The 16,868-nt window shown below is 34.5% G+C and overlaps 1 protein-coding gene and 1 long non-coding RNA gene across 2 annotated transcripts; both read left to right on the forward strand.

Moving 5' to 3' along the window:
• Positions 1-1,071: 1,071 nt before the first annotated feature.
• Positions 1,072-2,701, forward strand: LOC129297586 (uncharacterized). The gene is made up of 4 exons (XR_008590223.1): positions 1,072-1,254; positions 1,370-1,591; positions 2,021-2,295; positions 2,400-2,701. It is a non-coding gene; the product is annotated as an uncharacterized LOC129297586 (long non-coding RNA).
• A 7,411-nt stretch (positions 2,702-10,112) lies between these two features.
• Positions 10,113-11,705, forward strand: LOC129297588 (protein SLOW GREEN 1, chloroplastic-like). The gene has a single exon (XM_054935918.1). The coding sequence runs from the start codon at positions 10,267-10,269 to the stop codon at positions 11,353-11,355; it is 1,089 nt and encodes a 362-aa protein (XP_054791893.1). The 5' UTR covers positions 10,113-10,266; the 3' UTR covers positions 11,356-11,705.
• The last annotated feature ends 5,163 nt before the right edge of the window (positions 11,706-16,868 follow it).

A 16,868-nucleotide genomic window follows, 5' to 3' on the forward strand; every position in this document is an offset into this window, starting at 1 on the left:
TATTAACAAACCCTTTTATTTAAGGATAAAAAAAATTTAAAAGATTTCTTATATATAAGGATGGAGAAAGTACTTCCTTTGTTTTATTTATAAAAAAAAACTATTACTTTTTTACTTGTTTTTTATATAAGTAAAATCACATATTTCAATAAGCATTTATCACACATTTTTTAAATCACCCCTCATAATTTACATTAACGAAAAATAATTAATGCATACTTATGTTAATGTAGAACATTTTAGTCTAATTTTTTATTTTTAAAACATAATTATTATAATTAAATCAATTTTCTTAAACTGTGTGTGATATGATTTTTTTCTCTTATATATAGGAAATGGAGAGGTAAGTGCAAATAAGTTGCTTTCTGCCTACTATTTCATTTTTATTTATAAGAGAAACTATCACTTTTTACTTATTTTTTCTATATAAACATCACATATTTTAATAAATATTTATTGCACATTTTCTAAATCGCCCCTCATAATTTACATTAATGAAAAATAATTAATGCATGCTTATATTAATTAATTTAGGGCATTTTAGTGTAATTTTTTATTTTCAAATATAATTGTTATAATTAATTATTTTTTTTTAAATTGTGTGGTACTGTTTTATATATATATATACATAAACGGAGGGAGTGCTTCTTATTTGAACCAATTAATACCACACGCAGTTGCACACACGAAACGCGCACACGCCCCAGACTAGGACCAATTAATAAAAGGATAACAGGTAGGTGACGTAAATGCCGTGCTCTCTCACACTGCCATATTAAAACGGCCGCTTGGTTATTTAAATGCGACACCATAAACGTCAACAATAAAAGAGGAGACCGTTGCTCAAATCGTATGCTTTTCACTTGGTCCGCGAGAGCAGATCTTTCTCTGCAACGGATCCTAGCATTGAATGTCTGCGGACTATGGTCCCTCATTCCAACGTTCACAAAGCAGATCCAAGGATAAGAGAAGTCACTTTGAACAGCTGAGATCCTTTACTCCGAGGTTAACTTAATTCGTCGTCGCCCACTAACCATCATCATCACGTCACCATCAGTTTCTGGTGATTTGTCTCCTTGCTTCTTCCCGGTGTTCGTTAATATAACTAAGCCCTGGGGTAAACCAAATTCACCTAAGCCCAATAGAGCCCGATAACACTAGCCCGGTGACCATCCGACAGATATTGAACGCGTTCTCATTCGGTGCTCATCAGAGCACCGAGAGCTTATCGGACAAAACGATGAGTTTCAATAAGTGAGCAGATCTAAATCATTGATTTTTACATAATCTCAACCGTCTTTTTATAATTAATATTTAATATTCTTTTAATTTTTTATTCCTCTTGCTCCCCAAATCATTTGCATTTCAGACTCGAGATTTCGCACCGGACGTATTCCTCCCCAAATCGTTTCCGTTCAGATCGCTCGCCCCAGGCTTCTTCCTCCCCAACTTGAAAAGCATTCAGGGCGTTTGCACTAGACTTGCAACAGCACTAGCAAGACGGCAAAGAGCGTTCAGACCAGAGACTTGTAGTGGTAGCATTGGCAAGACAGTAACCCTTCATGATTTGCGAATTTTGAAGGTTGAAGAGGTTTGATCATACATAAGGTTTACTTAACATAGAATACGCATATTCAACTCTCAGCATATATGTTCATACGCATATTCAATTTATTAGTTCCTTTAATTGACAACATGAAGCGAACAAGCCTAAATGCAATTCCCAGTTGGAGAATGGAATTGGAAGATTGTAGAGAATGTTTTTTTAGATCCTTTCCAAGTTTTTTAATCTAGCAACTATGTTTTTGAGTTATTCTTTTCCCCCTCCAAAAAGAAAAAAATATGATTTATGCTATTGTGATTTTTGTTAATTCTATAAATTCTGTGATTGTAAGAATGTAATGAACATGTTGATTTTCAATTTATAACATGTAGCATACTTTGTGTGATCTTAATACAGTCTTACTTGCCTTTGTGCTCATTCGATGGTTGCAATTCTGGTGTTAATGAATACATGCAGTGGCAAATGTGTTGTTCTTGGAATCACCAGCTGGAGTGGGCTTTTCCTACTCAAACACTTTGTCTGATTATGATCAAGCAGGAGATAAGTTTACAGCAAGAGATGCCTATGTGTTCCTCATCAATTGGCTCGAGAGATTTCCACAATACAAATCCAGAGATTTCTTCATCACTGGAGAGTGCTACGCTGGTCATTATGTGCCTCAACTTGCTTACACCATTTTGGTCCAACATATTTTCCCTAGACAAACCATTATCAACCTTAAAGGCATTACTGTACGTCCATCCTTTAACAATAATGCCCTTTAATTTGCTTGTTGCAACACACTTAATTACTATGAAATTTTATATAATTTGACATATTTGTGATGAAATCTCAGATAGGGAATGCTTGGATCGATGATGAAACAAGTTCAAAGGGAATATTTAATTACTTATGGACTCATGCTCTAATCTCATATGAAACCCATTCAAGTATTAATATATAAGTCTTCCTGGTTCGCTTGACACCTCACTCAGAAATGGTCCGCCTGGTTCTGTAAGTCTTCCTGTAGTTATTTTGTTAGCAATATCTTCTCAATCTGATGAGACTGTCTTTTCAATTAATGTATTGATAATTTCAGCTGTACAATTATGATCCATGCTCTGATTACTATGTGGAAGCCTATATGAATAACCCAGACGTCCAGCTAGCTCTCATGCTCTTCCCACAAACTGGACTTATTACAAGTATAATAATATAACATGTTGACATGGATGGACAAAAATCTGTTCCAATCCTCCTTGATTTTACTCTTCCCAACTCATGTCAAATGAAGGAGTTTGATAACTTTTATCAATGATGTATCTGTTGGTTGTTGTGTGGCATTACAAGACAAAAATCTATAGTTAATCAGGCTTTACCTTTTGTAAGCTTTTAAGCCTTTGGCTTGCTGTTTTTGTTCTAAAAAAAATAAAGATCAAAGAGTTTGGTCTTTGAAACCTTAATAAGGCATCTATCCATGTAATCAATTAAAACTCTTAGCATTTGTAGATATGCTAACTGAATATAGTTCTTACCCTCAGTAAATATTTCATTTACAGGAACAATAGACTGACAAAAAACAAAAGGAAGGCTGAATGGACATTTACAACACATAGACTGACAAAAAACAAGAGGAAGGCTGAAAGCTGTCCAATGATGGATGGAGATTAATTTACTACTAAATGCTGGTAGGGGCAGATGATTGTTGTCTAATAAAGCAAAGCAAGTGCCATCCAACAAAAAGAATCATACTATGAAGTCATGTGCTCCAAGAGAGGAGAGCTGAGGGTATACCATAATGTCCAAGAAAATTGTGTAATGCTTGTGAATCCAAAAAAATGGCCAGCAACCTATCTTGCATCTATTTTAATGTCCTATATGAAGAAGAAATTGTAGATAGTTAGGTTTATGTAATGTGATGTCCATATGCGATGAGACAATTTATGTATACAAGTAGCAAATGTATAAAAACTTTGAAATGAATGAAAGATTATTCCATCTACTCTTCTATTGTATACCTTGTGAATAATTTGCTGCTATAATCTCTATAGCTTCAAGAGATGGGATTGCATTTTCTTCAGGCTCCTAAATTCTAAATGATAATAGTTGTGAGTTGATGATATGATAACTGTACATAATTATTAGTATTAACTTATTTACCGTCAACAAGCTTGTAAATGACAATGGTTGAGATGTAGATGGTGCAAAAACATATTGAGTTGAAGGTGCTAAGTATGGAAATGTTGATTCTTGAGTCTGTATAAGTTCTGCTGGAATGGTTACAGCTTGTGTCTTTGTAATTTGTTTTTTGAATCTTTTCTTCTTTTCTTACAGAATGGAGCCTCTTGAATTCCCTACGCAAGAAAAATATATAAAATTAGTAACAAATTTTGTATTAAATGCAATTTAAATAAAAAACTCAATACCTCTTGGTCTTTTACAAGTCATCTTCTGATCATTAAATTTTTTTCCTCCTAAGGTTTATAACGTCGCTTTCTTTTTCTTCCTTCTCTCTTTTTAAAACTCTTTAGGCATATTTTCAAATTCTATGACTGGTGATCTACTTGGCTCACGAGTAGCATCTTCATTACTATCTGAAATTTCTTTATCTAATTTAATGATGCATCTCTGAACATGCTCAAAACTTTCAACATTCTTGGCTGTCTTTTTTGCCAATCTTCCCATTTTATGCATTAATTATCTATACCTTTGTGTGATTTCAAGCCTTAGGTCTATTTGTATCTCACTCCCTCCAATATCATATACAACATCACTTCTTGCTTCTCTAGTCCATCTCTTGATAATGTATTGCTTGGGCATAATTCTCACATCCTTCAACTCGCATACTTTCAATGCATGACAACCAATATCTCAGTGGCCTCAAACATCTGACAAGTGCAACAAATTTCATATATGTCGGGTTTTAAACTCAACTCTCCATTCTCCTTCTTCATCAATCATACGAGCAATGTATACATATGATGGTCCTTCCTCATCATGATTAGACAACATCACAGAGAATTAGAGATTCCATTATCCTTGGAATGTAATATCCCATATAAATTTAATAGTTAATTTGGGTTATAGAAGAAAAATAAAAAAAAATAAAAAAATAAATAATTTTAAAAAAATAAAAAAATAAAAAAAATAATAAAATATATTATTAATTATTATTATAATAATAATAAAAAAGAAAGGAAGAAGAAGAAGAAAACGAATTTGCTTCGTCCGCCGCCTCAACAGTAACAATAATAAAATAATAATAAAAAAAAAGAAGAAGAAGAGAGAGAGAAAATAATTAAAAAAAAATGTGTGGGACCCACTGAATTTTTATAAAACTCACCTTCCTTCATTTCCTCATTCATTCCTGCGCGCGAGCTGAGGCGGAGAGAACGCGAGTCACCGGTGCGAAATATCTAAATTTTTAAGGTAAGAGTTTTTAATAGGATATTTAGGGTGTGATTTTAAGCTTTTTAAGACTAAGTAAGTGTTCTAAAAATTTTTCTTAGTCATCCTTCTTCTTTAGTTTCTGAGTTTGTAGTGGTAGAAAATTCAAGATCTGGAAGAGGGATGAATTTATGTTGAATAAATATGATTTTTGAGGTTGTCAGTAGTATAATAAATGTTCTAGAGTATAAATTTATTGATGATCTTTGAATCTGTGGCTTATGGATCAAATTTTAAACTAGATCTGAAAATATATGTTGATTTATTGAGGTTTAGATGATTATTTGGGATGAGAGAAATAAATTATTATGGCTATAGGATTATGATTCTAAACTAGAGACTCAATTTTTAATTTTTGGGTATTTTAGGTACGAATTTATAAAATAAAAAAAATTTTGATAATAGAAATTAGTTTTAAATTTGATTTTTAGATTATTAATGTTTATTAATAATTAAAAGAGGAGTTAAAAATTATACTTAATAGTATTAACTATAGATTTGTATTAAGATTGAGATTAGGAATTATGTTATATTTTTAATTCTATTATTAGAATTATTTTATTAGTTTCAAAAATTGAAACTAATATTTATAAATAATATGTTATTTGTAGATTGTATTACTGGTGAAGATTGTGGTGAGAGAGAAATTTTAAGGAATAATTTATTGAAAAAGCCACAAGGTAACCATGCTTTTAATTTGTGATTAGTGTTACTTCATGTTAATTGGGTGATTATTGAGAAAATTATGAATTTTATAATATTGTATAATTGTGCAATATTATTATGAATTTGTTTGATTATTGTGGGAGGTGTTGGGAGACTTGCTATTGTTGTTGTATTTATGTGCCACGTGGTATGCCCCTATTGGAGCTCAATAGGTGGTTTGTAAGGGCTCGGGCTAATCTACCTTTGGCTGGGTAATTTAGCACCGAGTGAGGGCTACGGCTCGAGGTTAATGGAGGGATATAAGGATGGTTGTTTGTTTTTATAATATTCCTTATATTTATTGGAATTATATTATTTTTAATTCTCACTTAGTAAGCACACACTTAACTGTTTGTATACACTATCATAAATTGGCTTTGGTTACTGGGACTTTTGAGTCTCATTATGTGGTTAACAATTTTCAGGAGAAGAGGCCACAAGTGACACGTGGAGGAGTCCCAGAGACTTAGTGGTATAGATCCACTGTCTCTTTTGGGTATTTAATTTATGATTTATAATGTGTTATATTGCCAATATTAGGGCTTTTTGTTTATTGTCAATTATATGAATATATAAATGTAATCATGCCTTTCAAACTATTTCTATTTTTAGTACAATTTGGATGACTGTAATTTTAATATTTGGTTTACTTTGGATTGGTTAAAATGGCATGATTATAAGGCCAAATAACTGGCTTGTGTTGAAAATTGACTAAATTGCTTATTTTACTTGTTGGGAGTATAAGGATGGACAAATGTGATTTAGTTTACTTGTTGGGAGTATAAGGATGGACAAATGTGATTTAGCCTAATGGCATGTGGGAGGTAAAAATTTATCTGAAATGTTATAGTGTGTGAGTTGAAGCCAATTATAAAATATTTTATATCGAAATTATTGATATTAAAATGTGTTGGGTGGCTGTAACCCAACTATGGTTGAATTAAATTATAAAAAAAAAAATTTTTGGTGTGTTACATGGAACATGTCAAAGGCATTGGGGGTATAAGTTAGCACAAGTTGGCGCAATATAGGTGCACTTTGATTAACCATCCTCGGTATTTGTTGTCGAGAATCAAACTCAAGCTTCAATTCCTTGTCTTGCTCCTCTACAACAACTTTGTTAAAAGTGGTAAAGAATTCATTTATAGCTAAGCCCGGTGTTGTGCATCTCTTCACATCAGCATTCACACTTTCACTAAGCTGTGTACTTCTCATACCTAGAGTACGATGATTTTTTACATAGCACCAAGCCCATTTCTCTTTAATCTTATACATGGATATCAACCATGTATTCTCATGGACATCATAAGAAGAGATTAATTAGCTCCATGCTTCTTCAAACTTATCTTCTTCTAAAATTTTAGACATGCATTTACAGAAATCAGTTAAAAAATGTGATCCATCTTTCATTAAATTTTCCAAGTGTTTGATGCCATTTTGCTTTAAATGCCAAGTACACAAACAATGCTTTGTGTTAGGAAGAGTTTCATTTAAAACTCTTGCCATAGTTTGATCTTGATCTGTAAACACAGTTTCAGGCTTCTTTTGCATATGAGCATCCAAGAAAGTTTCTAATAGCCACTTGAAAGACATAGTGGTCTCATCATACAAAATGCTGCTCCAAAAATGACTGCACTTCTATAATGATTAAAGCCAGAAAAGATTGTAAGAGGTCGATGATCACGGTTTGTGTAATATGTTGTGTTTAGAGATACGACCTCACCAAAAAGTGCATAGTCTATTAGCATTCCAACATCTGCCCAAAAACACATTGGTGGTTTGTTCTTTTGTGTCCACCTAATATTTATGGTAGAATGTAGGATTTACTACAAGTTGTTTTTGAAAATATTCAAATAGACACCTTACCTCTCCATACTTCATACTTCTTTGCTTTTCTTTTTGCAAATAGTTTTGCATATCTACTCGAGTATATCCAAGACTTGATTTACCTCTAACATATGTACTCATTAAGTCAAACGTAGCTTTTTGTTAGAGCCTAGACTTTCTTGCCAAATCAATCCCATAAGTATCAACTTCTGATAAATTTCTTTGAGAGGCTAAGAAGTGCCTTGTTGCTGGTGTGTGCAAGGGATGATTATGCTCTTCATCAAATTTAGTGATTTTATACTTTTGATCAATAAAAGACATTATCATTCTTGCCTTACAGTTAGTCCTTGTCTCTGCCCGATACTTGAAAGAATATGTCTCTTTTTACCTTCTTTCCGACGACCTTCCTTACAACATACATATCGATATGTAATAAGTGAACCATCTTTTCTGCTATTTGTACCATTATACTTTCTAGGTCCAAACCCAGTGTTTTTAGCATATTCTTGCCAAAATTCCCATGCCTCTTACCAACTTCCAAACTCCCTTCCTATTTTGGGTTCCAATTCATCCTCCATCATAAAGTCCCTGTGCAAAATAAAGTCAACTCCATTTAAGTTATATCAAATATTCAATTTTTTAAGAAAAATTCATAAAACATAAAATTATAATCTCAACTTTTTAATTAACTCCTTTCATCTTATATATACATGTGTGTGAAATATCAAGTTTTATATATGCGTGTGTCCATATATATAGCAATGTCAACGTGTATATTTATATACATACATGCATATCGCTAGCGTGTATATATACACATTCACTGCAGGTTTTAACTGTGTTTTTTCAATGAAGTTTCAGCTTTTCAATGGGTGTTTGTGTGTGTATCATATAACTAGTGTATTAGTTTTATTGTACCCACTGTCTTTGTCCTTCCTTCTCTTGTTGAGGTTGTAGCGATCCATTTCTTCCTTCCTCCTCTTCTCTAGCTTGCATCAATCCTTCTATTCCTTCTTCTTCCTCTATTTTGATGCAATTTCTTTCATCGTCTTGCCCTGTTTCAATGCAGTTTCTTCCATTTTCTTGCTCTGTTTTTGCATTTTGAACTGTGTCGTCCATCTCTGTTCGTCTCTGAAGTCCTGCGGGAAAATTTGGAGAAAGGAAACAAAATCCCACCCAACCAATGAAAGAAAGAATTCTGGATGATCGAACGGTTAACATTAATCTATACCAACGGTCAGGATTCTTTTCACAGAAACTCACCGTTTTGTCCGATGAGCTCTCAGTGCTCATCACTCTGATGAGCACAGAATGAGAATGCGGTATTGAACATCCAATAATGAAAATCATAATTAGATAAGTATTATTTTTAAAAATTTAATGTTTTAATTTTATAAACTAAATTTAATGATTATATCATGATGAATGTAATTCCATATCATAATTTTATAAACAGAATTTATGTTTCCTGTTAAAATTTAAAATATAAATTATAAATTTATCATAATAAAATTATAAAATTGAGAGATTGAGTTATAAATTTTTAAAATTTAATAATTAAAATCTACTCTAAATTAATTGACTCTTTTGATATCTCTTGTCATTCTTCCCTTATAAACATCATCATCGTGATTGAGGAACAGGTCATCTCATGTCTTTCGATATTTTATTTACTACTGAATTGACTAAACGTGACTTGGTGGCTATCACAGAAAACTCCATCATTGTTTTGTATCCGAAATCTATTCAAAACAGCTGTTAATTTTATTTTGTTAGATATGTGAATGTGGCTTACATCTCAATTAATTATTGTTTACAATTGTTTTTTTCAAAAAGGACGTCTAATGTAACTCTCACTTGTTTTGTCTTATAAAAGGAGATGGAGTCATGGAGGGAGTATCAATTATGCAATTCTAAATGCCACTTAAATTAATTATACCACGTTGCTTGTTTAATTTATATGAATGATAACTTTCGTTATTGCGTGTTATAAATATGCAACTTTGTTTTAGCTAATTCTTATTTTTCTATTAGACAAGTAGATTATTCTAATCTCAAGCACGGGTCTTGTAAATGAAAATTGGATGGTTTACAATCAAAGGATCTGAACTTGCAGCGTCTTTTTCAAATAAAATTTGGAAACATTTCTAAGTTCTACTTCTTCGGGATACCGACTGCGAATGCCTTTCTTGGAGATCAACTTTATTCTCCGGCACCGAGTTGGCCATGTCACCTGCTACCTGAAAAAACTTTGCAAACTCGTTGCTGGACCCTTGCGTAATTACATCTGCCACTTAGTCCCCCACCCCCCCAAAAAAAAAAAAAAATTCTATCACTATGTGTGAAATCTAGCAGATTTCTATTCTCACTCAAAATTAATTCAATCTCTCACCATGTGAAATTATTATTATCAACCATGTCTCACAAGTATATCAAAAACGAATATCTTTAGTATATTTATTTAACATGATTGCTTACCTTAAAACTCGAGATTACAGAATGAGCAAATTCAACCTCATGGACACCAATTGAACGAAGCACTCTCCTTGTCTGTCGCTTAGTTCTAATTTCTTGTCTTTTAATAAAATTATTTTTTAATCCTAAAAAATTAAAATAATTACGAAATATCGCCAGGGGTTTTGGTCTCCGCTATCCATTTCCTTTGCAATCAGGGTTTTAGCCCATTTTCCGGCCTTCGCTGCTCGTGTCTCCGATTCGTCCTCAACTCCTGTGAGGCCCGAGCCATGGAGTCTCTGGCCAGACTGCATCACTGTCACCAACCGCTTCCCCTCTCACTCAATCACCTTCCTTCTTCTTCACTGTCAGTACCCATATTTTCCGTCTCCTTCAGGTCTCTACCACCCCGTGTTTCGCCTTCGCAATTATCTTCTTCGTCTTTCAGGTCATCTTCCATCATAGCGGCATCCTCGCCGTCAGAATCATTCTCTGATTCTGCTTTCGGTAGATCCAGAACCACAATACCGCAGTCCTTCCAAACCCTAAACTCCCTTTTCTCACCCGTCGTCCGAACCACCTGTACCATCATAGCAGCGGCTGCGTTTTTCTACATGCGTCTTCACCACAAGCCCGCTATGGCAGCCCCGCTTGAGATGCCTAAGGTGGAGTCGAGTGAGGAGTCGATGGAAAATTCTTCGAGTGAAGAAAATCATAGAGCTATTGAAGAGAAATTGAGAAACAATCCCAATGATACTGAGGCTCTTCGGTCGCTCATTGAGATAAAGGTCAGAGCGCGCAAAGTTGATGAAGCAATCCAGGCTATAGACCGTTTAATTGAGCTCGAACCGGAAGAGTTCGAGTGGCCATTGCTGAAGGCTCACATGTATGTTTACAATGGTGACTACGAATTAGCCAAAGAGAAGTTCGAAGAAATTCTAACGAAAGATCCCTATCGTGTCGAGGCCTATCATGGCCTAGTAATGGCAACTTCGGAGTCGGATAAGCCATTGGAGGATTTGTTAAAGAGGGTTCAACAAGCAGTGGAATTGTTCAAGAAACAAAAGCGGGAATCGGAGGTCAGGGATTTGAGGCTCCTGATTGCGCAGATTAAAGTAATGGAGGGAGAATTTTCTGATGCGCTGAAGGCCTATCAGGAGCTTGTAATGGAAGAGCCGAAGGATTTCAGGCCTTACTTATGTCAGGGTATTATATATACTCTTCTAAGAAAAAAAGATGAAGCCGAAAAACAATTTGACAAGTTCCGGAGGCTTGTCCCTAAGAACCATCCTTACAGGGAGTATTTTGAGGATAATATGTTTGAAATGAATGTAATTTCACAGAAGACACAGAGGGAGGGAGCGGGTGCGAAGAACTGAGATGACTTACCAAATTTCTTCAATAGATGACCACGGGATGGTTCCATAGGGAGGTTGTCTTTTTCTTTCTTTTTTCCTTTTTTCTTTTTAAATTTTCTCTTAATTTCTTTTTACACTCTTTGAAATTGATTTGTTAAATGTTTTGGATAGTGATCTAATTGATATACTCTTGATGGTTGGATATGAATAGTACAAGTTCGTAGGGTCAACATTAGCGGAGCTATTTTGGTGATGAAAAATGCAACTGATGCACTACAGCATTAGCCTCCCTCTACATAAGTATTTGGATGCTATGGGATCCTTAGTTGTATTCGTTTTTTTAAATAATAATAATATTGAACCTTTTCTTATGTTTTGAGATGTAGCTGAGCGTGGATAACAGCTCAACGCCCCAGTTATGCTCGTTTGCTTTGGTTCTAAGCCTTTCCTGTCTAGTTTTAATCTCCCCATGCTGCATCTTCTTCGATTATTCTGGAAAGCATGTTCATGTTTTAGTAAAGAAAGTACACAAAGGTTCCCACTTGATTGTCTTGTTTCGCATCTATGGGCTCTAAAGTTAAAATCGCTCAAGCGTGCTAGTTTGCGCTTTCATTGATGATATGTGCTGTTTATGCTTTGGGGTCTTTATGTGCTGTTTAGGCTTTGGGGTCTTTATTCTAATGCGAGGCCAATTGTATCTTTCGCAAACTTGGTGTATAATCTTTTCCTTAGTTTGTTTCAAGTAACAAGGTAGGTAATATGTGAGCTGTTGTCTTAAGCCATGCATGCTCGTATTCGTAGTACTGGCAAAGTTGAAATGAGTTGTGCTCCACGCTAATCTCAGTTGTCTGGAGCATTTCCTGATCTATGTAATTGCCTGCTGAACTGATTTTATCAATGGAATGTTTTTGTGAACTGGACATTATGTTATTAATTGCATTATAAACCATGTGAGTGTGGCATAGTGGCTATCTTACTTCGTCCCTTAAGCATGTAGTGGGGGGTTTGATTTCTCACTCATACGAATGGAAAACACTTTATGGCCAGTCGTTTGCTCCCTTGTGGAAGATCTCATGGTAAAAGAATTAGTCACCGTTACCGGCGGTGGATACCTTGAGCAATAAAAAAAAATTGCACTTTGGCAGGAAAATAAAGGAGGCCAGTGACGAAGCTTAGAATCAAAAGATGGGGAGAAAGAGAATCATGAATGACACTGGGGTCAACTTTGGTTGCTCGTTGAAAGACGATGCCCGAGTTTTCTATATTAAGAGCAAAAAGATAAAGGACAATAGCTTGGGAAATTCGTGGGGTAAAATTTCGGATGCATGTTAAAAATAAATATTCATGGTTTTAAATTTTATATTTTAAAATTACTCCAAACACATTAAAAATTTAAATTTTGGTACAGAAAAATTAAACACTATGTGGCATAACTTTTTTTTTATTCAATATTTTAGTGTGTAGTCTTATATATTTAATATATTTTATTTAATCAAATTAAAATAAGTAAATTTTAATATTAATTATATTAATAAAAAGCATATGTTGAGAAATAAATAATTTATAAAAGATCTATATGTTTTGATTTAATAAAACCCCCCCTTCAAGACGTTTTCTCAATTTTAAAATATTATTGAACATTAAATATAAATGCCTATTTTGATAAGAATTTGAATTTTGATTGTTACATTATATGGCCCATTTTGATAGATCAATCTACTGTTTTGTTTTTTGGTGGTTTATTGTGGTTTTATTTGGATCTAAGGCTGTGTCAGTCCAGAACGAGGATAAAAACCAAAAAAAAAAAAAAGCTCGCAATAGGGATGGCTGTCCTTTTTCCTCCTCCTCCATCTTGTTAGCTCCTACGACGTCGTGCAATGAATTTTAGTATTTTACTGTGCAAACGAAATTGGAGGAGGGAAAAATGGAATGAATAAAGTAGTTCAAATTTTTGTTTTGGTGAGCCATCAAGCTCTTGTCCCCTCTCCTGGTTGCACAGAACCGTCCCACTGGAGTCCAGGAATTTTTCTACCTTTACCAATTTAATTTCTTTTATTTGGAGCCTCCGTTTTGCCTAAAGATTCTCTTGCCTCCTGGGACATTAATTCCTGCTATCCGAAAGTGTTCTCTACCCTATATAAGCTGATCCGAAATTTGTTTGAATTGTTTTCTAAATCCAAAATTATTAAGAAGAGAGCTGGGAAACGAAGGAATTTTAATTTTAATTTCTTCTCTTTCCCATTTTTATTTCTCAATTACTGAGTAGCGAGCACTCTCTCTTCAATTATCTGCTGTGATGTAAGCGGTAATCTATAGGACTTGTATGATTTGAACTGCAAAATAGTCAAGCTGATCCCCTTATACTACAATGCTTTTCAGAATCCTATGAACAGCTGGTGAGGCCTGGTTTGGTTTTTCACGATAACTGAACAAAATTACCTTGAAAAAGGACTCAAACCTAACCCACTCCGGATAGAAGCAGAAACTGGAAAGATTAAGGAAGTGCATCATATTGGTTGTAACCTAATCCTCAGAATTTTGGCTATAGGGTTTGACTTAAATTGTACATTGCGCGAAATTAGGTCCCGAACAGAATGTTAGGCCGGCCCTAAACTCGTAGGTTTAGTTTGCCCTTTCGGGTTTTGGTCTTAATCTACAAGATTCATCGTCTTACAAACTCAGACAGGTCGCACATTAGGCTGCAATTTGTGTAGTTTAATGGAATATAATGAGTAATGCCCGGATGTTTTTATCTCCCTGTGCTCGTCAAAGGTTTATCCCCTCTCATTCAAACGCCATTATTGTATGGACCCAGGTAATTAAGCCAACTTGCTTTAATTAATTAGTCGTTCATATTTGCCATCCCATGCAAGCTTTTAAATCGAATTACTGTAAAAAAAAAAAAAACATCATAGAGATTCTTGTTAAAGACACAAATCCCCATACCCGCGCGCGCCCCTAAAGGGCCAAGAGATGTGAAAAACGAACCGGAGTCACTACTAACATGCGATCAGTAGCATTTCAGTTATAAACAATTGCTCGTGTTTTGGTTTATAAGATAATTTTAAAGATGCCCTACTTCAAAATATAAAATAATTTAGTAAGAATAAATTTTTATTAAATATATATTTTTAATGTTGTTCTTTCCTTTTTATTATATTATCTCTTTTTTTAATATTTATATTAAATGAATGATATTTTTTAAATTATATATTTTTATTTTAAAAAAATAAAATGATAAAATATATTTAACAAATTTTATGAGCTGAGTATTTGAAACTTAAACTGAGACGTAGTTAGAGTATAAATGAACTTGAAATAATAATCAAGGATCAATGAGTGAGGGTTCAAATCTTGAAGAATGGCAAACGTAATAATTAATGTAATTTTAAAGAGGTCATTCTATCAATATTTTGCTATCATCGTAAGATCTCCTTACAGAGGTTTGAATTAATCTAGAGTCAATAATAAACTTAGAATATCTCAGGACGTCGAATGGTTCATATCAAAAATAAAAAAAAGACCAAGTGTCAGGCTTCCTGTGTGGGGTAACCAATCATGCAGTAATTTGGGGGTGTCTCCCGTGTCTTTCTGTCTGGAGGTGGCAATTAACAGAGTGTGTCAGGAGGGTCAACCATTTTGATGAAATAAACGAGGTGGCAGGCAGTGATTGGGCTATGAATTCGCAAGGCCTCCACGGACAATAATAACATTACTTGTAGTAAAGAAAGACACCATGATTGTCCATAGTCCAAGTTCTCTACTTTCACATGCTCCTAAGAAAGAAAGAAAGAAAGAAAGAAAGGAGATAAAGAAGAGCCCTTTGATTGATAATTAAAAGGATGGATATGTAGAAGCTCCCTAATGATTGTGACCCCATTCACCTTCGCTTTGTAACCACCTTTTTTATTTGTGGGTACGCGTCGGAGACAGACAACCATCATCTTTCTCCTTCCCCCTGTCTTTTCCTTTGGATCCAATGACCTCCTCACTGAATCCTAAGCCACTTCCCTTCCCCAACTCCTAAGCATCCTCATTCACCATTTAATCAGAATACACATGACCAAACCAAATTATTCGGCCCCATAGTTTGTTAACCACCACGTTATTGACTTTGTCCCTCTAATAATTTTAACCTCTTTTGCAAGTCAAATAATGCTCATGCAAATATTGTCCCAAAAGGTTGTGAGCGTTGGATCAGACTATTCCACTCACTCTGCATTCTTTTTAAAACTCTTTGTACTCAGTCTTTATTGGCGGTGACGAAGACAAATTCGTATATGAATAGCAAAATGAGCATGGAATCGGTATAGACGCGTGCACATGTGATCGTCCTTGTCATGTCCCTTTTGACTTGCCTCTTTTCTTCCCCCTGCTGCAGGATAAGATCATTGCTACTATAGCCCCCCTTTTGTTTCAGTGTTGTCGTAGTCTCTCCGTCATCGTCCACAACCGGAATTAAAAAAAAAATAAAATTAAAGTATACAACTATTTTCACCCTCAATCGGCGCCTTATTATACGAGATGACCCCAAAATAACACGATGATCAGAAGAACTGGTTTTCCGTTTACAATAAAGTTACACTTTTTTCCTCTGGAGACGAGAGAGGCTCTTACATACCAGGAGACTCTAGCTAGTTTCTTTGCGTAAAATTTAACAGCGACAACGCACAAACTCTTTTGGCTGTATAGATGGGGAATCTAAACAAGCATCATGTTGTTGAAGGAAGGTGAAATAATTGACGTAGGCATAGATGTAGTGTATGAGGAGCAGAGAATAATTTATGCTGTGGGCATTGAATATGTGGGTGATGCGACCGAGAGATGCCCTTTGATTAAGGAAAAATAGCACTTGTCTCTCCTAGCCCTATTAAATATGTACGTCTTCAAAGACCATATTTGCACACAAGGCCACTAACTGGGCCCTTGTAATCTAATCCCTTTCAACGAAATAATCTTCTTAATTAATTCGCCATTAATTTTGCTCTTCTGTTGTCTTGTACTCTGCATTGAAGTTTATAGCCTCTCACTAAATACTAATGTTCTCGTAAGGAAACATATGTCGGTGATATTGTCGTTGTTCTCGCTCGTGTAAATTTCCTTCCCATCTAAAAGCATGCGCATTAATATGCATTGGGTACTTCTAATTTTTTTCTCGTACATAAAAGTTTCATGAAATTTGAGTACGCCTCGGTCCTATTGAATTCCAGCATCCACGAATTTTTACTGCAATTGGCTGCTTGTAAATTGTAGTGACTATACTTTTTTTAACAAAAGTCAGGAAGTTTAACTCTAGCCTGTCAATGGACGGTAGACTAATCGGTGAAGAATCCATCCATACCAAGCAAAACATGTTATCTTGTTGTGGATATAGATATTATAAAAAGCTTCTTAAGACACAAAACTTACACCAAATAGGGATCAGTTCAGACTTAATTCACCTAAACTAAAAAAAAATAATAATAATAGTAATGGTTTTGACAAACGAAGTCAGTTCTTTGGAGGCGTGGAAACAGAACCTAGTGAGGAAGTCA

The sequence above is a fragment of the Prosopis cineraria genome, unplaced genomic scaffold (genome assembly GCF_029017545.1).
Source record: "Prosopis cineraria cultivar Desert tree isolate PC_DT_omini unplaced genomic scaffold, ASM2901754v1 PC562, whole genome shotgun sequence".
Lineage (NCBI taxonomy): Eukaryota > Viridiplantae > Streptophyta > Magnoliopsida > Fabales > Fabaceae > Prosopis > Prosopis cineraria.

Coding starts and splice junctions, on each gene's coding strand:
- LOC129297588 (XM_054935918.1), top strand. CDS start 10,267: ATGGAGTCTCTGGCCAGACTGCATCACTGTCACCAACCGCTTCCCCTC.